This window comes from Scyliorhinus canicula, chromosome 10 (genome assembly GCF_902713615.1).
Source record: "Scyliorhinus canicula chromosome 10, sScyCan1.1, whole genome shotgun sequence".
Taxonomy (NCBI): Eukaryota; Metazoa; Chordata; class Chondrichthyes; order Carcharhiniformes; family Scyliorhinidae; genus Scyliorhinus; species Scyliorhinus canicula.
Window position 1 is genome coordinate 58,469,309 of NC_052155.1, and position 20,498 is coordinate 58,489,806.

The following is a 20,498-nucleotide window of genomic DNA, read 5'->3' on the forward strand; positions in this document are numbered from 1 at the left end:
CCAACTCCCTTGTCCTGTCAAGCTTCTCCTGGCAGTGTTGAGAGAGGCTCACTCCTCAGTGTACTATCTCCCAACTTCCCACAAATTCAGCTAAAACTAAAACTTTTCTCTACCTTTTTCAAGGTGCCATTGCTAAGCAACATCCACATGCTTAGGTCTTTAATTAATTTTTCATGCTGTAGCCCTCTCAGCACAATAGAAACAGAGTTGGAACTTAACCAACCCCCACACATACAAACACCTTTATCCAGCATGAATCTAACTAGGTTTTACCCTTCCAGCCACAGAAACATTAAATTAAACACCCTTGAAAAACCTTATTTCTTTTTTTTTTTTTTAATTTAGATTACCCAATTATTTTTTCCAATTAAGGGGCAATTTAGCATGGCCAATCCACCTACTCTGCACATTTTTGGGTTGTGGGGGTGAAACCCACGCAGACACGGGGAGAATGTGCAAACTCCACACGGACAGTGACCCAGAGCCGGGATCGAACCTGGGACCTCAGCGCCGTGAGGCGGTTGTGCTAACCACTAGGCCACCGTGCTGCCCTGAAAAACCTTATTTCTAATGTTTACCAAAATAAATCATTTAAAACTACGTTTATTTACCTAACAGAGGGTATCCGGTTTCTGAGGCATTGAGATCCATTCTGGGGCAGATGGGACCTGTACAAGACGGACAGGTTTAGGACTAATACCCTAGCAGGTGGTTTGTATGCCCCCAAACAGTAATAGTAGTGTGGGGCATGGTATTAATTAGGAGATTAGAGAAGCATGTAGGGTAGTACAATAATCTTGGGTGACCTCAATCTGCATATAAACTGGGAAAATCCAATGAGCACTAATGCTGTGTGGAGGTTGAGTTTCTGGAGTGTTGGAGATGGTTTTCCAAAACAGTGGGCGCGATTCTCCGCTGCCCACGACGGGTCGGAGAATAGCAGGAGGGCCTTCCCAACATTTTTCCCGACCTCCCGCTATTCTCCCCCCCCCCCCCCCCCCCCATGGCTGCCCCACGACACGAATCGCTGCTCGCCGTTTTTTACGGCGAACAGCGATTCTCCCCTGACCGATGGGCCGAGTTCCCAGGCCTTTACGGCCGTTTTCACGAACACAAACACACTGCTCTCACCGTTCGTGAAAACGGCCGCAAAGTGCCTTTCCGGACAACCATGGCACCGATTGGCACGGCCGTGCCAAGGGTGGCATGGGCCTGCAATCGGTGGGCACCGAGCGCGGGCAGCGGGTCCGATACCCGCGCACTCTTTGTTCCTCCGCCGCCCCGCAGGATCAGTCCGCGGGGCGGCTGAGGGGCATGATGGCCCGCGCATGCGCGGGTTTCACGCATATGCGTGGTGATGTCATCCGCGCATGCGCGGGTTGGAGCCGTCCAACCCGCGCATGCGCGGCTGACGTCATCGTGCGCGTCAGCCGCTGTGACGCTTGGCGTGCGGGCTTAGCGACGGGCTAGCCCCGCCCGGGGGGGAGAATCGGGTCCCGGGAGGGGGCGCGGAGGCTGCCGTGAAACACTGGCAGTTTCACGGCAGCCTTTACGACTCTCCGCATTTGCGGAGAATCGCGCCCAGTATGTTGAGGAACTGACTGGAGAACCGGCTATTGGCGATCTAGTATAATGGAACCAAAAACGATGAATGAATAATCTTGTTGTGAAAGAACCATTTGGGGGTTCGTGATCACAATTTGGTAGAATTGTTCATTCTGTTTGAAAGTGAGGTGGTTCAATCTGAAGCCAGGGCTTTAAATTTGAACAAAGGAAATTATGATGGGCAAATTGGTTGTGGTGGATTGGGAAAATAGATTAAAAGGAATGACGACACATAGCCAATGGTTAGTCTTTAATTATTACATAGTTGAAAGTAACTACACATTCCTTCAGGGCACAAAAACACAAAAGAAAAATCAGTCAACAGTGACTAACAAAAGAAGTTAAGGATTGTATAAGATTAAAAGAAAAGGCATATGAAGTTGCCAGAAATGTAGTAATGTTACAACCATCCGCAGGTATGGTTCCCCAAAAGTTATTGATCCGGGTGAGATGCCTCAAAATGTCACCACCCGGCTGGGATACCCCCAAATTGTACAAACCCGGATGAGTAGGAACGACTGGCTCAGTGCCTTTATTAAACCCGTCCTCTAACATGGTTCCCTTTCACTTGGATACCTATGCAAGACCCAATAGTTAAGTTTAAAAAGGAACCAATTTAACCAGTTAAGGTAGAGTTTTTTATTAGCTCCTAAAAAGTAAGGAGAAATGGTAAAACAAATGCATCTACATTCATACGGATTAGGGGTAAGAATTGACCAATAGTAAGTAAATATAAATAAAATCTTATACGAACAGTCCTCGAGTTGAAAGCAGTGGATGATGAATGTTGCAGCCGATGCAGGTTGATTCCAGTAGTTGAGTTCTGGTGAATAATTGATTCTTCAATTCGGGTATTATGTGGTGTGGTAAAGAGAGATTTCAGGGCAGCACGGCGGTGCAGTGGTTAGCACTGTTGCCTCATGGCGCTGAGGTCCCAAGTTCAATCCCGGCCCTGGGTCACTGTCCGTGTGAAGTTTGCACATTCTCCCCGTGTTTACGTGGTTTTCAGCCCCACAACCCAAAGATGTGCAGGGTAGGTGGATTGGCCATGCTAAATTTCCCCTTAATTGGAAAAAAGAATTGGATACTCAAAATTTAAAGAAAAAGAGATTTCAATTTTTTCCAGCTGCGATCTTTCTGCTGGCTGATCGACTTTCGCAGTCAGAGAGAGTTTTAGATGTTCCTGGAAAAAATGGCTATTTTTGCAGGGAACTTGCCTCGGTTAATGTATCCTCTTCAATGTAGGAAACTTCAAGCCGCTTTTCTCACAGCATGCAGAGGTGATGGACAGCTCTCTTGGCTAGGTTTTAACTCCCACCTTTGTAGGTGTTGGTGTGTGTGTTGGTGGATGAGATGGTCATTGTTCCTTTGCCTTTATCAGAGATGATAATCAGCCTTTGGATTCTTTACAAATATCTTGTCTGGCACCACATTGTTGCTTACAGAAACCCCATGCAGCCATTTCTGTCAGTGGCTAGCCGACATTCTCAGCCATCTTCGGGGTCCGTGTCCTTTTCAAAAATATAGAACTCCCAAGTCTTTTAAAACTCCAGTATTTCCACGTATAATTCCAGGTTTTTTCCTCCATCATCATAATGGTAAACCTGAGGATTGGGAGGATTTTACAATGCAGCAAAGGAGGACCAAAAGACTGATGAAGAATAGAATAATAATCTAGCAAAAAAGCATAAAAGGGACTGTAAAAGTTTCTGTAGGTAAGTAAAGGGGAAACATTTGGCTCAGATTAACATGGGTCCATTACAGACAGTCAGGAGAATTTATAATGGAGAATAGTGAAATGGCAGAGAAGCTGTATAATTACTTCATGTATGTCTTCACAGAGAAAGATGCAAGATATTTCCCAGAATTTGCGAACCAAGGGAGAAGGAATTGAAAGAAATGAGTAATAGCAAACAGATTGTATTGGAGAAGGAAATGGGATTGATGGTTGCTAAGTCCCAGGATCTGATATTCTACATCCCAGGGTATTGAAATGGGTAGCTATGGCGATTGTGGATGCATTGGCAATCATCCAATATTCTATGGATTCTGGAATGGTTCCTGCAAATTGGAAGATAGAAAATGCCACTGCAGTATGTAAGAAGGGAGGGAGAAATAATACCATAAACTAGACCTGTTAGCCGTATGTCAGTCGCAGGGAAAATGCTGGAATCTGTTATAAAGTATGTGATAAGAGGACATGTGGATAATAATGATCAGATTGGGCATAGCATGGATTTATGAATGTGAAATCATGTTTGACAAACTTATTGGAGTATTTTTGAGGCTGTTAAAAAAACTTTTGCACGGCAGCACGGTAGCATGGTGGTTAGCATAAATGCTTCACAGCTCCAGGGTCCCAGGTTCGATTCCCGGCTGGGTCACTGTCTGTGTGGAGTCTGCACGTCCTCCCCCTGTGTGCGTGGGTTTCCTCCGGGTGCTCTGGTTTCCTCCCACAGTCCAAAGATGTGCGGGTTAGGTAGATTGGCCATGCTAAATTGCCCGTAGTGTCCTTAAAAGTAAGGTTAAGGGGGGGTTGTTGGGTTACGGGTATAGGGTGGATACGTGGGTTTGAGTAGGGTGATCATTGCTCGGCACAACATCGAGGGCCGAAGGGCCTGTTCTGTGCTGTACTGTTCTATGTTCTAAATCACAGAGGGCAGGAGATAATATGCTGGCATGGATTAAGGATTGATTATAGGCATGAAAAAAAAGAGTCGGAATAAACAGGTCATTGTCGTGTTGGTAGGCTGTCACTACTGGAGTGCTGTGACTAGTGGGGTACTGCAACTTGGGCCCCAGTTGTTCACAATGTATATCAATGATTTGGATCTGGGAACCAAATGTGATGTATCCAAATTCGGGGATGTGAGTTGTGAGGAAGATTTGGACAGACTTGGTGAGTGGGCAAGAACATGCAGATGGAATGCAGAAAAAATGTGAGGTTGTCCACCTTTGTGGGAAGAACAGATGTGCAGAGTATTTCTTAAATGGTGAGAGATTAGGAAGTGTAGATTTGCGAAGGGATCTGGGTGTGTTCATCAATCAGTCATTAAAAACAAACATGCAGGTGCAGTGAGCAATTAAGAAGGCTAATGGTGTGTTAGCCTTTATCGCAAGAGGATTTGAGTGCAGGACGAGCAAAGACCTGCTTCAATTGTATTGAAGCTTGGTTAGACTTGGGAGTGTCGAGTTTTTTCCCTCTTGCCTCAGGAAGGATATTATTACTAAAGAGGGAGTGTAATGAAAGTTCACTAGACTTATGCCCAACATGGAGGACCTGTCCTGCAGATTTTTTTGAAACTGTATTCGCTAGAGTTTCAAAGAATGAGTGGTGATCTCATTGAAACCTCAGAGTACTCTGAAGATACAGGAAAGATGCAGATAAGATGTTTTCTCGTTGGGGAGTCCAGAACGAGGGAACACAATTTCAAAATAAGGGCCGAGTTGAGGGAAACTTTCTTTTACTCAGAGGGTTGTGAATCTGTGGGATTCAGTACAGAAGCTCAGTCATTGAGTTTGTTTAAAGCAGACTAACAAGACTTATAATACCAGGTTAAAGTCCAACAGTTTTGAGGAAGGAGCTGCGCTCCGAAAGCCAGTGATTCAAAACAAACTTGTTGGACTTTAACCTGGTGTTGGAAGACTTGACTGTGCCCACCCCAGTCCAACGCCGGCATCTCCACATCATGTTTAAAGCAGCGATTGACCGTTTCTAAATAAAGGGCTGTGGGAGTGCGTGTGTGTGTGTGTGTGGGGGAGAGAGAGAGGCATTGATGCAATGATCAGCCATTTCATGGGGTACTGGCATCAGCATTGGGACAGGAGGGATCTGTACCATTTGGGACGGTCTCCACCTGAACCAATCTGGGATCAGGGTCCTAGCGGAAAGAATAACTAGGGTGGTCACGAGGACTTTAGCAAATTGTGTGTGGGGGGGGGGGGGGGGGGGGGGGGGGGGGGGGGAGTCAATACAGTTCCAAAACAAGTGGCAGGGTAGAGAGTAAAATAATAATCTGCGACCCAACTTTTAATGGCAAAACTGCAAGTATACTGGTTAAACCAAAAGAGAAAAGTAATAAACGAGCAAATAAAGCATCAGTCCTGAGGGACAGGTCAGGGGCTTTAGCCCAGTTGAGTTCAATATACTAATGCACAGAGTGTAAGAAATAAACTAGATGAGCTGCAGGAGCAAATACAAATGAAAGATTATGATGTAGTAGTTATTATGGAGACATGGCTTCAGGAGATCAGGACAGAGAACTAAATATACCGCTGCTGCCATGGGCAATTGAGCCACTGGCATGGATCATAACAGTGCAGAAGGAGGCAATTCGGCACACCGAGTCTGCACTGACCCACTTAAGCCCTCACTTCAACCCTATCCCCTTAACCCAATAACCCCTCCTAACCTTTTTGGACACTAAGGGCAATTTAGCATGGCCAATCCACCTAAACATTGCTCCCAGATCAGCAAAGGGGTGGAGAGGCATCCAGAGGGGTGACCAGAGCATAGAGACTCACTCTATGCGGATGACCTTCTCTTCTATGTCTTGCTAGACATCCTGGGAGGAATAATGGATCTCCTAAGGGAGTTCGGAGCCTTCTCGGGTTACAAACTCAACCTGAGCAACAGCAAAAAATTCCCCATGAACCCGCGGGGTGAGGGTGTGTGGAATCAGAACTCGGAAACTTGCCGTTCAAGGTGTGCGTGTGTGCTCGCACGTGTGTACATGTACGGACGACTACGAGAGGATATATGGTCACCGAGGAAAAGAGGGAGGAAGAACTAAGCACTGAGAAAGGGGGAGGACTCTGCATCGAAGCACTGCATAGGGCAAACTTCACCACCTCGTGCGCAGGGCTGAGCCTAATGCAACTAAATACAGGGCGCACTTGACCAGAACACGCATGAGCGGGTTCTTTCCGGAGGTGGAGTACAAATGTGAACGGTGCCAAGGCCCGACCAATCACGCCCACATGTTCTGGTTTGAGTACCCAATTCATTTTTTCCAATTAAGGGGCAATGCAGCGTGGCCAATCCACCTACCCTGCACGTCTTTGGGTTGTGGAGGCGAAACACACGCAAACACGGGGAGAATGTGCAAACTCCACATGGACAGTGACCCAGAGCTGGGATCGAACCTGGGACCTCGGCGCCGTGAGGCAACAGGGCTAACCCTCTGTGCCACCGTGCTGCCCTTACTGTGTGTTTTCTTTGAATCTTTTGTTCTCTTCTTTTTTATTTAAATCTTTATTCAGCAATTTTGTTACAAGTTAAATGTAAAAACCAACAAAAACATTTAAAAAATCTAAGGTGGAAGCCCACAGAGTTGAGGGCAAATTATTGACATGATTAGGAAATTTGGTTGAGTGGCAGTGTTCAGATCCATTTGCAACTCCTCCGATAACGAAGCAATCCATATTGACGTGCAGCAAGACCTGGACAACATTCAACTTGGTCTGAAAAGTGGCAAATGACATTTGTGCTGCACAAGATTATCTCCAACAATAGAGAGTTTAATTATCTCCCCTTGATATACAATGGACAGAATTTTATGGTCCCATCATTGCAGGGGCGAGAACATAAAATGCAACGAACCTTTCAAAGCTCCATGGACTTTGATGGGATTGTAAAACCCCACTTGTGTAAATTTCAGCACAATGACATTAGGGGTGGCACGACAGCACAGTGGTTAGCACTGTTGCTTCACAGCGCCAGGGACCCGGCTTCGATTCCCGGCTTGGGTCACTCTCCGTGCAGAGTCTGCACGTTCTTCCCCTGTCTGCGTGGATTTTCTCTGCGTACTCCGGTTTCCTCCCACAGTCCGAAGATGTGCGTGTTGGGTGAATTGGTCACGCTAAATTGCCCCTTAGTGATAGAGGTGTCCAAACGTTAGGCTGGGTTATGGGGATAGAGTGGAGGTATGGGCTTGGGTGATCTTTCAGGGACTGGTGTAGACTCGTTGGGCCTCATGGCCTCATTTTGCACTGTAAATTCTATGAAACCTGACACCCCCACAATCAGCATCCTGATTGACCAGAAACCTGGTACCAGGCACAAATGCCATTTATAAGAGTCACTTCATCTTGTTGTGGCTTCTTTGATAACACCTCCCAACACCTCAATCACCCAGAAGCACAATGGCAACAGGTACTTGGGAACACCACCACTTACAAGTTCCACTTACAAGTTCCCCTATCAAGCTGCACAACATGCCAATTTGGAAATGTATTATTGCTTCATTGTTGTTGGATCAAAGTCCTGAAACTCCCTCCCTAAAAATATTATGAGGGTATCTTCCCCACACGACTCTTAACGGGTTTAAGAAGATGGTTCACTGCCACCTTCTTGTGGGCAGTTAGGGGTGGGCAAGAAATACTGTCCCTCCCAGTGATGCCCACATTTCATGTCAGAATTTTAAAAAAAAAGGGTTTTGTAGTTTTTCACATTCAAAGCACCTAAATAATCACAACCTTTTACAATACTTCATAGAATATTGTTTTTTTGAAATAATTTTTATTGACAAAATTTGAATTTATACAACAATAACGCACCATAGTGAAATACCAAAAATAACAATAATATTAACAATCATAAACATTCGCCCCCCCCTTCGTGAACAACACAGCATTTTAACAACAACGCAGATTAACACAATATAAAGTTGAGCCAGGAAGTCGAGAAAAGGCTGCCATCGTTTATAGAACCCTTGTATTGATCCTCTCAGGGCAAATTTGACCCTTTCCAATTTTATAAATCCCGCCATGTCACTGATCCAGGTCTCCACACTTGGGTGCCTCGCATCCTTCCACTGTAGCAAAATCCTTCGTCGGGCTACTAGGGACGCAAAGGCCAGGACACCGGCCTCTTTCGCCTCCTGCACTCCCGGCTCTACCGCAACTCCACAAATCGCGAGTCCCCACCCTGGTTTGACCCTGGATCCAACCACCCTCGACACCGTCCCCGCCACCCCCTTCCAGAATTCTACCAGTGCTGGGCATGCCCAGAACATATGGGCGTGGTTCGCTGGACTCCCCGAACATCTGATGTTCTCAGATCATCAGATCTCACCCCTGATGAGGGATCACTGTAAATTCTATGATCTATGAACTGAAAGAGGGATGTTTCAGATTGCTATTGTGCAATCTGTCCTCACCCCCAAAGAACCTACTCATCCTAGTCCCGGACATGTGGGCCCGGTGCAGCACCTTAAATTGGATGAGACTAAGCCTCGCACATGAGGAGGAAGAGTTGACTCTCTCCAAGGCATCCGCCCAAGTCCCGTCCTCTATCTGCTCCCCGAGTTCCTCCTCCCATTTAGCCTTCAGCTCCTCCACTGACGACTCCTCCACCTCCTGCATTACCTTATAGATGTCAAACACCTTCCCCTCTCCGACCCACACCCCCGAAAGCACTCTGTCCATCGTCCCCGCGAGGGCAGCAGAGGGAATCCCTCTACCTGTCGCCTAGCAAACGCCTTTACCTGCAAGTATCTGAACATGTTCCCTTGGGGAAGGCCAAATTTATCTTCCCGTTCCCCCAGGCCCGCAAACCTCCCGCCAATAAACAGGTCCCTCAATTTACTGATGCCCGCCCTTTGCCACCCCCTAAATCCCCCATCCTTGTTCCCGGGATGAACCGATGGTTGCCACCCAGTGGAGCCTCCATCGAGCCCCCTGTTTCCCCCCGATGCCGTCTCCACTGTCCCCAGATTCTTAGGGTCGCCGCCACCACCGGGCTCGTGGTAAACCTCTTAGGGGAGAGCGGCAACGGCGCCGTTACCATGGCACCCAGGCTCGTACCTCTACATGACGCCATCTCCATTCTTTTCCACGCCGCCCCTCCCCCCTCCATCACCCAGTTACGCACCATTGACACATTGGCCGCCCAATAGTACCCCAGGAGGTTGGGCAGCGCCAGCCCGCCTCTATCCCTCCCTCGCTCCAGGAACACCCTCTTCACTCTCGGAGTCCCATGTACCCACACAAAGCTCAAAATACTGCTAGTCACTCTCCTAAAGAAGGCCCTGGGGATAAAGATGGGCAGGCACTGAAAGAGGAACAAGAACCTCGGAAGCACCGTCATTTTGACGGACTGTACCCTCCCCGCCAACGATAATGGCAGCATGTCCCACCTCTTGAACTCCTCCTCCATCTGATCTACAAGTCTGGTGAAATTATGTTTGTGAAGAGTCCCCCAGTCCCTGGCCACCTGCACCCCCAGGTACCTAAAGCTCTCCCCCGCCCGCCTAAGCGGGAGCCTACCAATTCCTTCCTCCTGGTCTCCAGGGTGCACCACAAACACCTCACTCTTACCTAAATTTAATTTATAACCTGAAAAGGTCCCAAACTCAGCTAGCAACTCCATCACCCCCGGCATCCCTCCCACCGGGTCCGCCACATACAGTAACAGGTCATCGGCATACAACGACACCCTATGTTCCTCCCCACCTCGCACCAAGCCTCTCCACCTCTCTGAATCCCTCAACGCCATCGCCAGCGGCTCGATTGCCAGTGCAACCCTGCCTGGTCCCTCGGTAAAGCCGGAAGTACTCCGACCTCCTCCCATTCATGGCCACGCACGCCATCGGGGCCCCATATAGCAGCCGTACCCATCTAATGAACCCTTCACCAAATCCAAACCTCCCCAACACCTCCCATAGGTACCCCCACTCCACTCTATCGAAGGCCTTCTCCGCATCCAGCGCTACCACTATCTCTGCCTCCTCCTCAATCGCCGGCATCATGATGACATTCAACAATCTCCACACATTCGTGTTCAGCTGCCTTCCCTTCACAAAACCTGTCTGGTCCTCGTGCACAACCCCTGGCACACAGTCCTCTATCCTGGTGGCCAGGATTTTTGCCAGCATCTTAGCATCCACGTTGAGGAGAGATATGGGCCTGTATGAACCACACTGCTGGGGGTCCTTGTCCTTCTTTAAAATTAACGAGATCAGCGCCCGCGACATCGTTGGGGGCAAAGTCCCCCCTTCCCACGCTTCATTGAGTGTCCGCACCAGCAAGGGGCCCACTAGGTCCACAAACTTTTTTTTAAATTCCACTGGGAACCCATCCGGCCCCGGTGCCTTCCCTAACTGCATCTGCCTGATCCCCTTAACTAGCTCCTCCAGCTCAATTGGCGCACCCAACCCCTCCACCTTCTCCTCCTGCACCTTCGGGAAAGAAAGCCCGTCGAGGAACCTCTCCATTCCCCTCCTCTCCCCCGTTGGCTCCGACCGGTACAGTTCCCCGTAAAAGTCCTTGAAGACCTCATTCACCTCTACCACCTTCCGCACCACATTCCCACTCTTGTCTCTCACTCCAGCAATTTCCTTAGCCGCATCCTGCTTGCGGAGCTGATGAGCCAGCATCCTACTCGCCTTTTCACCATGTTCGTACACTGCCCCTTGTGCCTTCCTCCACTGTGCCTCCGCCTTTCTAGTGGTCAGCAAATCAAATTTAGCCTGCAGGCTGCGCCTCTCCCCCAACAGTCCCTCCTCTGGTGCCTCTGCATACCTCCTGTCTACCTCCAGCATCTTTCCCACCAGTCTATCCCTCTCACTCCTCTCGCTCCTCTCCCTGTGTGCCCGGATGGATATCAGCTCCCCACGAATCACTGCCTTCAGGGCTTCCCAGACCATCCCCACCTGAACCTCCCCTGTATCATTCACCTCGAGGTACCCCATAATACTTGCCCGGACCCTTCTACACACCTCCTCCTCCTCCGCCAACAACCCCACATCCAACCGCCACAACAGGCGCTGGTCCCGCACCTCCCCCATCTCCAACTCTATCCAATGCGGAGCGTGGTCGGAGATTGCAATGGCCGAATACTCGGCCTCCTCCACTCTCGGAATCAGTCCCCTACTCACCACGAAGAAGTCTATCCGAGAGTAGACCCTATGTACGTGGGAGAAGAAAGAGTACTCGTGTGCCCTCGGCCTCACAAACCTCCATGGATCCACCCCACCCATCTGGTCCATAAACCCTCTCAGTACCTTGGCCGCCGCCGGCCTCCTACCAGTCCTAGAGCTGGACCGATCCAGTGAAGGATCCAACACCGTATTGAAGTCCCCCCCCCCCCCCCATGATCAGACCTCCCGCCTCCAGATCCGGGACCCGTCCCAACATATGCCTCATAAAGCCCGCATCGTCCCAATTTGGGGCATACACACTAGCAAGTACCACCTTCTCTCCTTGTAGCCTGCCCCTAACCATAACATACCTACCCCCCTTATCCGCCTCCACCTCCGATGCCTCAAACAACACATTTTTCCCCACCAGAATTGCCACTCCCCGGTTCTTCACATCCAACCCAGAGTGGAAAACCTGCCCCACCCACCCCTTCCTCAGCGGACCTGGTCCGCCACCTTCAGGTGGGTCTCCTGAAGCATTGCCACATCTGCCTTTAGCCCCTTCAGATGAGCCAGTACCCTCGACCGCTTCACCGGCCCATTCAACCCTCTCGCATTCCAGGTGACCAACCGGATCAGAGGGCGTCCCGCCCCCCCTCCCCCGTCGACTAGCCATACCCCGTCGACTGCCCGCCCCAGGCCAGCACCCCCTGCCCGACCCAGTCCCCACAGCGACAACACCTCACCTCTGTCCCCCCAGCCCCCACCAGCTCCTTCCTGACCCTACCAGCAGCAACCCGGTATTCCCTTTTCCCCCCCTCCCTTCCCCCCCCAGGCTAGGAACCCTCCCAGCCGCGAACCGTCCTCCATTGTACTTCCGTGGGTCAGCTAACTTCTGCTGACCCCGGAAACTCCCGCCAGTAACCCGACCCCTCCCAAAATGGGATCATCCCCCAATCTATCCCTCCTCCAGGCACCGCTCCAGCGCGGGGAAGAACCAGTTAAGGCCCCGCCTCCCCCCGTCATCGTCTCCACCCTCCAGCCCCGCAGCACGGGAAACCAGAGGAAAGCCCGCGCTTCCGCACTGCCCCACCACACCCTTCTGACGCAGCTCCCAAATACCAGCCCCACTCCATACCCCCAACCCGACATAGAATACAACAAACCCCCCCGACCCTCCCCGCAAGATACAAAACTCAAACAATGCCCCACAGCAAAAAAAACATAACAGAACAACACCCCCATAAATAACCATATCAAAATTGCAAAAGTACAAAAAAAAAGGAAGAACACAGCAACAGCAGAAACCAGCAATAGAGCATTACGACCGACCCCGCAACCCCCAACCCCTAGTTCAAGTCCAGTTTCTCCGTCCGCACGAAGGCCCACGCCTCCTCCGGGGAATCGAAATAGTAATGCCGGTCTGAATAAGTTACCCACAGGCGCGCGGGCTGCAACATTCCGAACTTTATCTTCTTCTTGTAAAGCACCTCTTTCGTCCGATTAAATCCGGACCGCCGCTTAGCCACCTCCGCACTCCAATCCTGGTAGATCCGTACTACCCCATTCTCCCACTTGCTGCTCTTCACCTTCTTGGCCCAGCGCAGCACACACTCCCGATCACTGAACCGGTGGAACCTCACCAGCACCGCACGCGGGGGTTCATTCTCCTTAGGCCTCCTGGCGAGTACCCTGTGTGCTCCCTCCAGCTCCAAGGGCAGATGGAAAGACCCGGCCCCCACTAGCGAGTTCAGCATTATAGCCACGTAGATTGTCAGGTCCGACCCCTCCAGCCCCTCCGCAAGGCCCAAGATCCGCAGGTTTTTCCGCCTCATGCGGTGATCAAGCTCCTCGAAGTGTTCCTGCCACTTCTTGTGGAGTGCCTCATACCCCTCCACCTTACTCACGAGGACCACGGCCTCCTCCTCTCATTCAGTGGCCTGCGTCTGCAACTCCTTGATGGCAGCACCCTGGGTCGTCTGAATCTCCGACAGCCTTCTGTTCGTTTCCTGCAGAGAGCTCAGTACCTCAGCCTTGAAGTCTGTAAAGCAGCGCAGGAGAGCAGCTTGTTGCTCCAAGGCCCACTGCTTCCACTCCTCTGGAGCTCCGCCGGCCGCCATCTTGGATTCCTTCCCCCGTTTTTTTCTGGGGAGCTGCTGCCGTTTTTTTCCCCCTTTCTACTCCGAGTTCGAGTCATGGACTGCGGGGAAAGTCGATCAGCACACCTTCTCCCACCGGGAGACGTCGAAAAATTTCCGTTTTGGGCTCTAAAAAGAACCGAAAAGTCCGTTTAAAACGGGAGCTCCCAAATGTGTGGCTTCCTACGTCATCGCCGCCACCGGAAGTTTCCTTCATAGAATATTGTTATGGCACGAATGCAATGAGGGATACTGAAGAGATGTTTCATTTAAGAGGCTATTTAGATGATGGTATACTGTGTCTCTGAGTTCTCCTCTTAATGCATTTATATTAGTTGTTTTTCTTCTACGTCATCCGTTGCAATGAAACATTTTGGAATAAGACTGTTAAGTGAAAATAATATAGTAATTAATTTGGAGGAATTTTCCGCTCTTTAATGTATTTTCTACATTTTGGATCCTTCGCAAAAGTGCAGAATGTTTCTTTCAGCTCTTATTTCTGAAAGGTGCCTGTAATATCTTGTGTTAAACTACAACTCTGTGCCCTGCAAAATTTGTTGAGACTTTCTTGAAAGGACAAAGAAAATCAGAAACTCTGTGACCTTATTCAACCTCTACTGAATGCTTGCAAAAGACAGACAAAAAAAGACAAAGAACACAAGGCTGCCTCTTTTTCAAGGATCATTCATTCTCCTGTGGGGACAAAGCTCAGAATACAACTCCCATGAAGTGCTTGGCATTGGGATCAGATTTCCGATTATCCCCAGGATAGCAGCCACTGATGCAGCACCAAACAAAGACTGAATAACCTGAGGAGACTTCCATTTCTGACTAGTGTTTAACATTGGAGATGGAGCAAGGCATCCATCCTATAGACCTGTAAGTCACAGATGCACAGGCACTCGTGCAGCCCAAGATCTAAGAGCAAATTTGGTCACTTTGCTTAAAACAATACAAGCTTCCCTCCTTGAGCAAATATATCCCTCTGAAGCTGATAAAGGAGAGGCTAAGTCAATTGCTGACCTAGATTGCCTCTCATTTCAAAATCCACACCCTCAGTCCTTCAGTTAAAAGCCAACTCTGTTACTCAACCTACCTAACCTCAACAAATGGGTAAACAGATGCCTATTAAATATTTCGTTATTCATAACTTCTGTCAAATCAATAATTTTGTATCTGTGGCTATCAACTGGGAAAGCTTCCCATATGGAATATGTTATTGCAGAATGTGATGATTGTGTGTGTTTTGTTTCTTATTCAGACCCAAGCTCATATTGGATTTATCTTTTTTTCTCATGGTGCCTCTTAGGTTCTTGATTCCTGTAACTTCTCCTTTCTGTCATGCTACCTTTCTCTTCTCTATCAGGTATGTTAATTATATATCATTCCTGCTGCAATCCATCACTATTCTTCTAGTCCTACTCTCCTGCCAACCCAGGCATGAATCATTGTAAACTGTTGACTATGGATGAGAAAGAACCTGGAAGATCAGCAACTATTTGAGATCAAAAGGCATTGTGGTTGGCAGTGAGGGTCAGGTTAAGTCTATAATCAGTGTTGTAGATTGATAGTATCTTTCTGAGATCAGTTAATGCATCATAGGTCAGCAATCCGTATTGACTTTTGGGTTTTTGTCATTAACTCATTAAGGAACTCAATGGGCTATCGAAGGCAAAAGTTTTAACAAAATGAAATGATGCGATCTTTGTTCAGAATTATACCATATGTCATTCTTTAGCTGGATGTTTTTTGTTTTAGGAAGATAATTTATTTGTGAACATCTCTTTATCTGAAATGTTGCTTCTCCTGTCCTAACTGGCTCTCTGACTCTCCTGCCTTTTTCTCCTCTTTCCAAACCCTCACTCCCAACCTCTAATGCAGGGGTGGGCAAACTACGGCCCGCCAAAGGTCTTTATGTGGCCCACCAAGTCATTTAAAAAAAAAAATCTTTTTTTAAAAGAAAATTTTTAATTATTTTTTTTAAGGTTAATGGGGGGGGGGGGGGGGGCTGTTGGGTTACTTACTGGTATAGGGTGGATACGTTGACTTGAGTAGGGTGATCATTTCTCGGCACAACGTCGAGGGCCGAAGGGCCTGTTCTGTGCTGTACTGTTCTATGTTCTATATGAGGCGCCCAGAATCATAACCGGGTGAAGTAATTATTTTACTTAATATACTATGCGGCCCTTTAAAATTGTGAATTTCTGAATGTGGCCCTTGCACGGAAAAGTTTGCCCACCCCTGCTCTAATGCCTATTGCTTTGGTTGAGCAGCTTTGTTTGTCTCTAATTCAGTTTTGTCTTCTGGTGCATGGCTTCCTGTGTGCGTTATTCTGTCTTGTGTTTATATTCTCTACAACCCCCCCCCCCCCCCCCCCCCCCCCCCCCCCCCCGCCCCACAGACATAATCATTGTGGCTTGTGCAATGTTTATTTTACAAGCTTTTTATGCTAATTAGTCATTGTTAGCACTGCAGTGAGCATATCCAATTTAGAATATTACAGTGCAAACGTCTGAACCACATAGTAATGGATGCAGCCGAGACTGTTCCAACCGGTTTGTTGCTGAAATAGGAGACGGGGAACTAATTAAATCACGGGATGAGAGGAACATAGGAATTATGCTGGTCACTCAATTGGAATAAGATTTCAATCAACCATGAACTAATGCTCATTATAAGCACTGAAGTAAGCTTCCCAGTCTTCATATTGACACAGTATTGTAGTCTGGCTAAATTATTTTCAAAACCATTATCGGAGCAAGGTCGACAGAACCACCGGTGCTCGGTATACAAACTTCAAAATTCCTGTCCCTCAGTAGCAAATAGCCATATCTTCAAAAACTCAAAAGTAATAGATTGCTTCAGCATTTTTCATTTTCAGTTTACTCTTGTCAAGCTCTGATTGTGTTCCTTCTGCGGAAATGAAAGTTATTTATTTGGTTATTGATTAACAGTACAGCTACTCAAGTGGCTGGGATATGTGGCTTTAAACTGTAAAGAGGAGCTCCGACTGACAACAGGAGGAGGAACACTGTTTCTAAGGTTCTAACCTGACTACAAACCACAGCAGAATTCGTTGTTATTTTTCTTTAATCTTTAAGTGATGCCGTCTCCACTGCTCAGAATGGGTGAATTGGTGTTAATGCGATTCACCCACTAGAAACTGTGGATGGTAAAGAGCAGCCTCCAATTCTTTATTCTTGTAGTGTCAGTTGTAGCTCAGTTGGTCGCATTCTTGCCTCTTCAGAAACTTTGGGTCCTGCTCTACAGAGTTGAGCATAATGCTTTAGGCTGACAATCCAGTGCAGCATTGAAGGAGTGCTGTACTGTTGGAGTTGCCATTTATTGGATGAAATCTTAAAGAAAACCCCGTCTGTGCTCTCAGCTGGACATGTAAAATTCCCTGGCACTATTTCGAAGAAGAGCAAGGGGGAGTTCTCTGTGTCCTGACCAACATTTATTCCCTAATCAACATCACTGAAAAAGTAGATAACCTCACTATTATCATATTGCTGTTTGTAGGTGCTTGCTGTGTGAAAATTAGCTTTCACGTCCCTCATTTTCTATATTGCACTTTTGGATGTCCTGAGATTGTGGTCAAAACTATAGAAATCCAATTCCTTTTTTAATATCAAAAATGATCGTCAGCCCCTCGTGTTTGAGGCCAACAGCTGAACCTATCAAGCAAACTTAAACCATTAATGTATTCTCATTCATTTTGTGCATCCAAGGATGAGCAAATCGAGTAACTGCAGAGCATGTGCTCTTGTCTACAAGTATGGCTTTGTCTTTTTTTTTAATTTAGCATACCCAATTATTTTTTTTTCCAATTAAGGGGCAATTTAGCGTGGCCAATCCACCTAATCTGCACATTTTTGGGTTGTGGGGGTGAAACCCACGCAGGCGCAGGGAGAATGTGCAAACTCCACACAGACAGTGATCTGGGGCCAGGATCGAACCTGGGTTCTCAGAGCTGTAGGAAGCAGTGCTAACCACTGTGCTACCCCAGCTTAGCCTTTCTAATGCGTGATTCTCTAGTGAATGTTTTATTGTGTGACCATATGAATACAAGTTAACATAACGCAGTTTGTCTCAGAAATCTTCTGCACAATAAAATTAAATTGTGCCTTTAGTGTTGTGAATTGCAGTGTAAATTGGTAAGTTCAGTGGATTGATAAGGTGCAGAGAATGTATTTCATAGAATTTACAGTGTAGAAGGAGGCCATTCGGCCCATCGAGTCTGCACCGTCTCCTGGAAAGAGCACCTTACCCAAGGTCAACACCTCCACCCTATCCCCATAACCCAGTAACCCCACCCAACACTAGGGGCAATCCTTGGACACTAAGGGCAATTTATCAGGGCCAATCCACCTAACCTGCACATCTTTGGACTGTGGGAGGAAACCGGAGCACCCGGAGGAAACCCACGCACACACGGGGAGGATGTGCAGACTCCGCACAGACAGTGACCCAAGCCGGAATGGAACCTGGGACCCTAGAGCTGTGAAGCAATTGTGCTATCCACAATGCTACCGTGCTGCCCTGAATTGAACTGAGTAACCTAGAATATCCTCAAGACATCATGAATATCACCATGGGGGGAATCCGCTAATATGGTGTCATCCAATATTAGCTTCACGTGTCTAATTGGAACTCCAAATGCAGCTAATTATATTTTTGATTGGTAAATAAAATGATGTCATAGACATCCTACCTTTCAGCCAATTTTGTTTCTGGCTCCAAAATTTACCCTGAATTCCTATCACTTTGTGTTTCAAACAGCTGTTCATAAACTTCTAAGTGGACAACATCTGTTACATTTTTAGATTTTAAGTCTAGCTGACTTACTTGGGTGCTGATTCATCAACCAATCTGGCAAACAGCGCATTCCCTATATCAAAGTAAACAATAGCAAGACCCAGAATTGAGCAGAGAATCCTCGATACTGTATCCTAGATTACTGGAGTCCACCACTTGTCTTTCGTAACCATGTTGAATATACACTGCATTACTTCTGTTAATTGTAATAACACCTGTCATAAATATTTCCTTGGAACACATGGGTGTACTACACTTCACTGGTGAGGCCAGCATGCACTGTGCTTAGTGCATAATTGCAACTTGGTTCATGCAGGTTTCAGGATACCTGAGTTGCCTTTCTCTTGCCACAGTTTTGCAAATTGAGTTATGAAGTCAGCAGATGCAGCCTGGCTAGTATTGAATTGACCACATTGACACATTGCAACTGTCAGCACTGTCCCTCAAGTTTAGATTCTACAGATGGGGTTTACTACCAATGTACCGCTGGTTTGTCCATCATTTGTAGCTGAAGGAGCTGCATAGAGTTGTTTTGACTCCAGTCAAGGCGTTCATCATGTGATCCATTGCATCCTTCACTTGAGCAGTTGTTACACAACAACTACTCTTGGATAAATTATGGTGTTTACAGTTTTTCTAAGGTAGCTAAGATATTCTGACCAAATTCTAGGGACAAATACCTTCAAATTAACCCCCTTTTCTATGACACATTCCTGTGTGTAGAAAAGGAGACATCTTAAGTCCATGGTCACTGCGAACCAAACATCTCTCCTTTCTCTTTTGTAAGATTTGTAGAAGAATTTTCTTCCTTATTTCACTTCTGATTAATTTATTAATTCAGTTCAAGACACGTTGGCTTAGCCGTTGCATTCTAATTTTGGGGATGCAAGTATCTTTTGTGTTTTAACATTATGCCTTTAAAGATGTTCACCTTTTTCCCAACTGAAGTGTTGTTGAATAATATCCCACAATTTTATTACGATCCCAGACCAGACCCCAACAGTGGCTAGGATACTGGACTGCACCCCCAATATTTCAGTTTATTTTGTAAGGCTGCGGAAGGAGTACTTCGCTCCAGGAGTGATTGCATGAAGAAATAGGGATTTGGCATTTTAAAACAAAAATGTATTATTAACACAATACATAGTACCCGAAAACAGCTTACAGTTACCCCTTAAAAATACCACTCAGTGCAGTAAATACCCGTAATTACTACCTCTATTCCCAATTAAACAAGAAAGTAAAAATCATACAGCTCTCAATGCATCCTACATCACAATGGAAGAGGTTAATACTTGCTTTCCCGAACAGATTTTGCTTCTGTTAGAACCCCTGCAGACGTTGACTGAATGTCTGCAAAATAACTGTTTCAACTAATTTGTTTCAGCTTCCTCCTTGTCCTCAGACAAGTTTGCACGGCTTTAAATATTATTAATCTTTTTTCACTATCCTACTGTGAGAGAAAAATACTTTATTTGTAGTCTAAAGGGTTACCACATCAGAACTCACTAAAAGCTTTCTCAAAACGTCTGAATACCTTAGCTCCACCCAGAAATGGCATGATCCTTCCAAGCTGAAATCGAATGAGCTCCCCAGGCTGAAAACCTGGAATCCCCCTAGTCAAATAACAATGATTTGGCCCAGGCTTTAACAATGGTCAATTTAACTCTGGCTCCTAAACGTTTCCTGGTCTTGCAAAGAACTAGGAGCAGGAGGAGGTAATCTGGTCACTTGAGGCTGCTCCACCATTCAATAAGATAATGGCGTATAATTTTGTGGACTCCGCTCCACTTACCCGCCAACTCACCATAACCCTTAATTCTTTCACTGTTCAAAAATCTATCTTTGCCTTAAAAACATTCAACGAAGTAGCCTCAATTGCTTCACTGGGCAGGGAATTCCACAGATTTACAACCCTTTGCGTAAAGAAGTTCCTCATCAACTCTGTCCTAAATCTGCTGCCCCTAAGTTTGAGGCTATGCCCCCTAGTTCCAGTTTCACCCGCCAGTGGAAACAACCTTCCTACTTCTATCTTATCTAGTCCCTTCATAATTTTATATGTTTCTATCAGATCCTT

The 20,498-nt window shown here is 47.1% G+C and overlaps 1 protein-coding gene across 3 annotated transcripts in view; it reads left to right on the plus strand.

Moving 5' to 3' along the window:
* The window catches only part of rad54b (RAD54 homolog B), a 213,489-nt gene that overhangs the window by 39,282 nt on the left and 153,709 nt on the right, over positions 1-20,498 (plus strand). Inside the window, exon 2 of one of the 3 annotated variants that reach the window (XM_038809016.1) lies at positions 14,913-14,969. The exons of the other annotated variants lie outside the window; for them this stretch is intronic. Coding sequence (XP_038664944.1) covers positions 14,945-14,969 — 25 coding nt within the window. The 5' untranslated portion in view covers positions 14,913-14,944. The remainder of the gene's footprint in view (positions 1-14,912; positions 14,970-20,498) is intronic. 3 annotated transcript variants of the gene reach the window in all.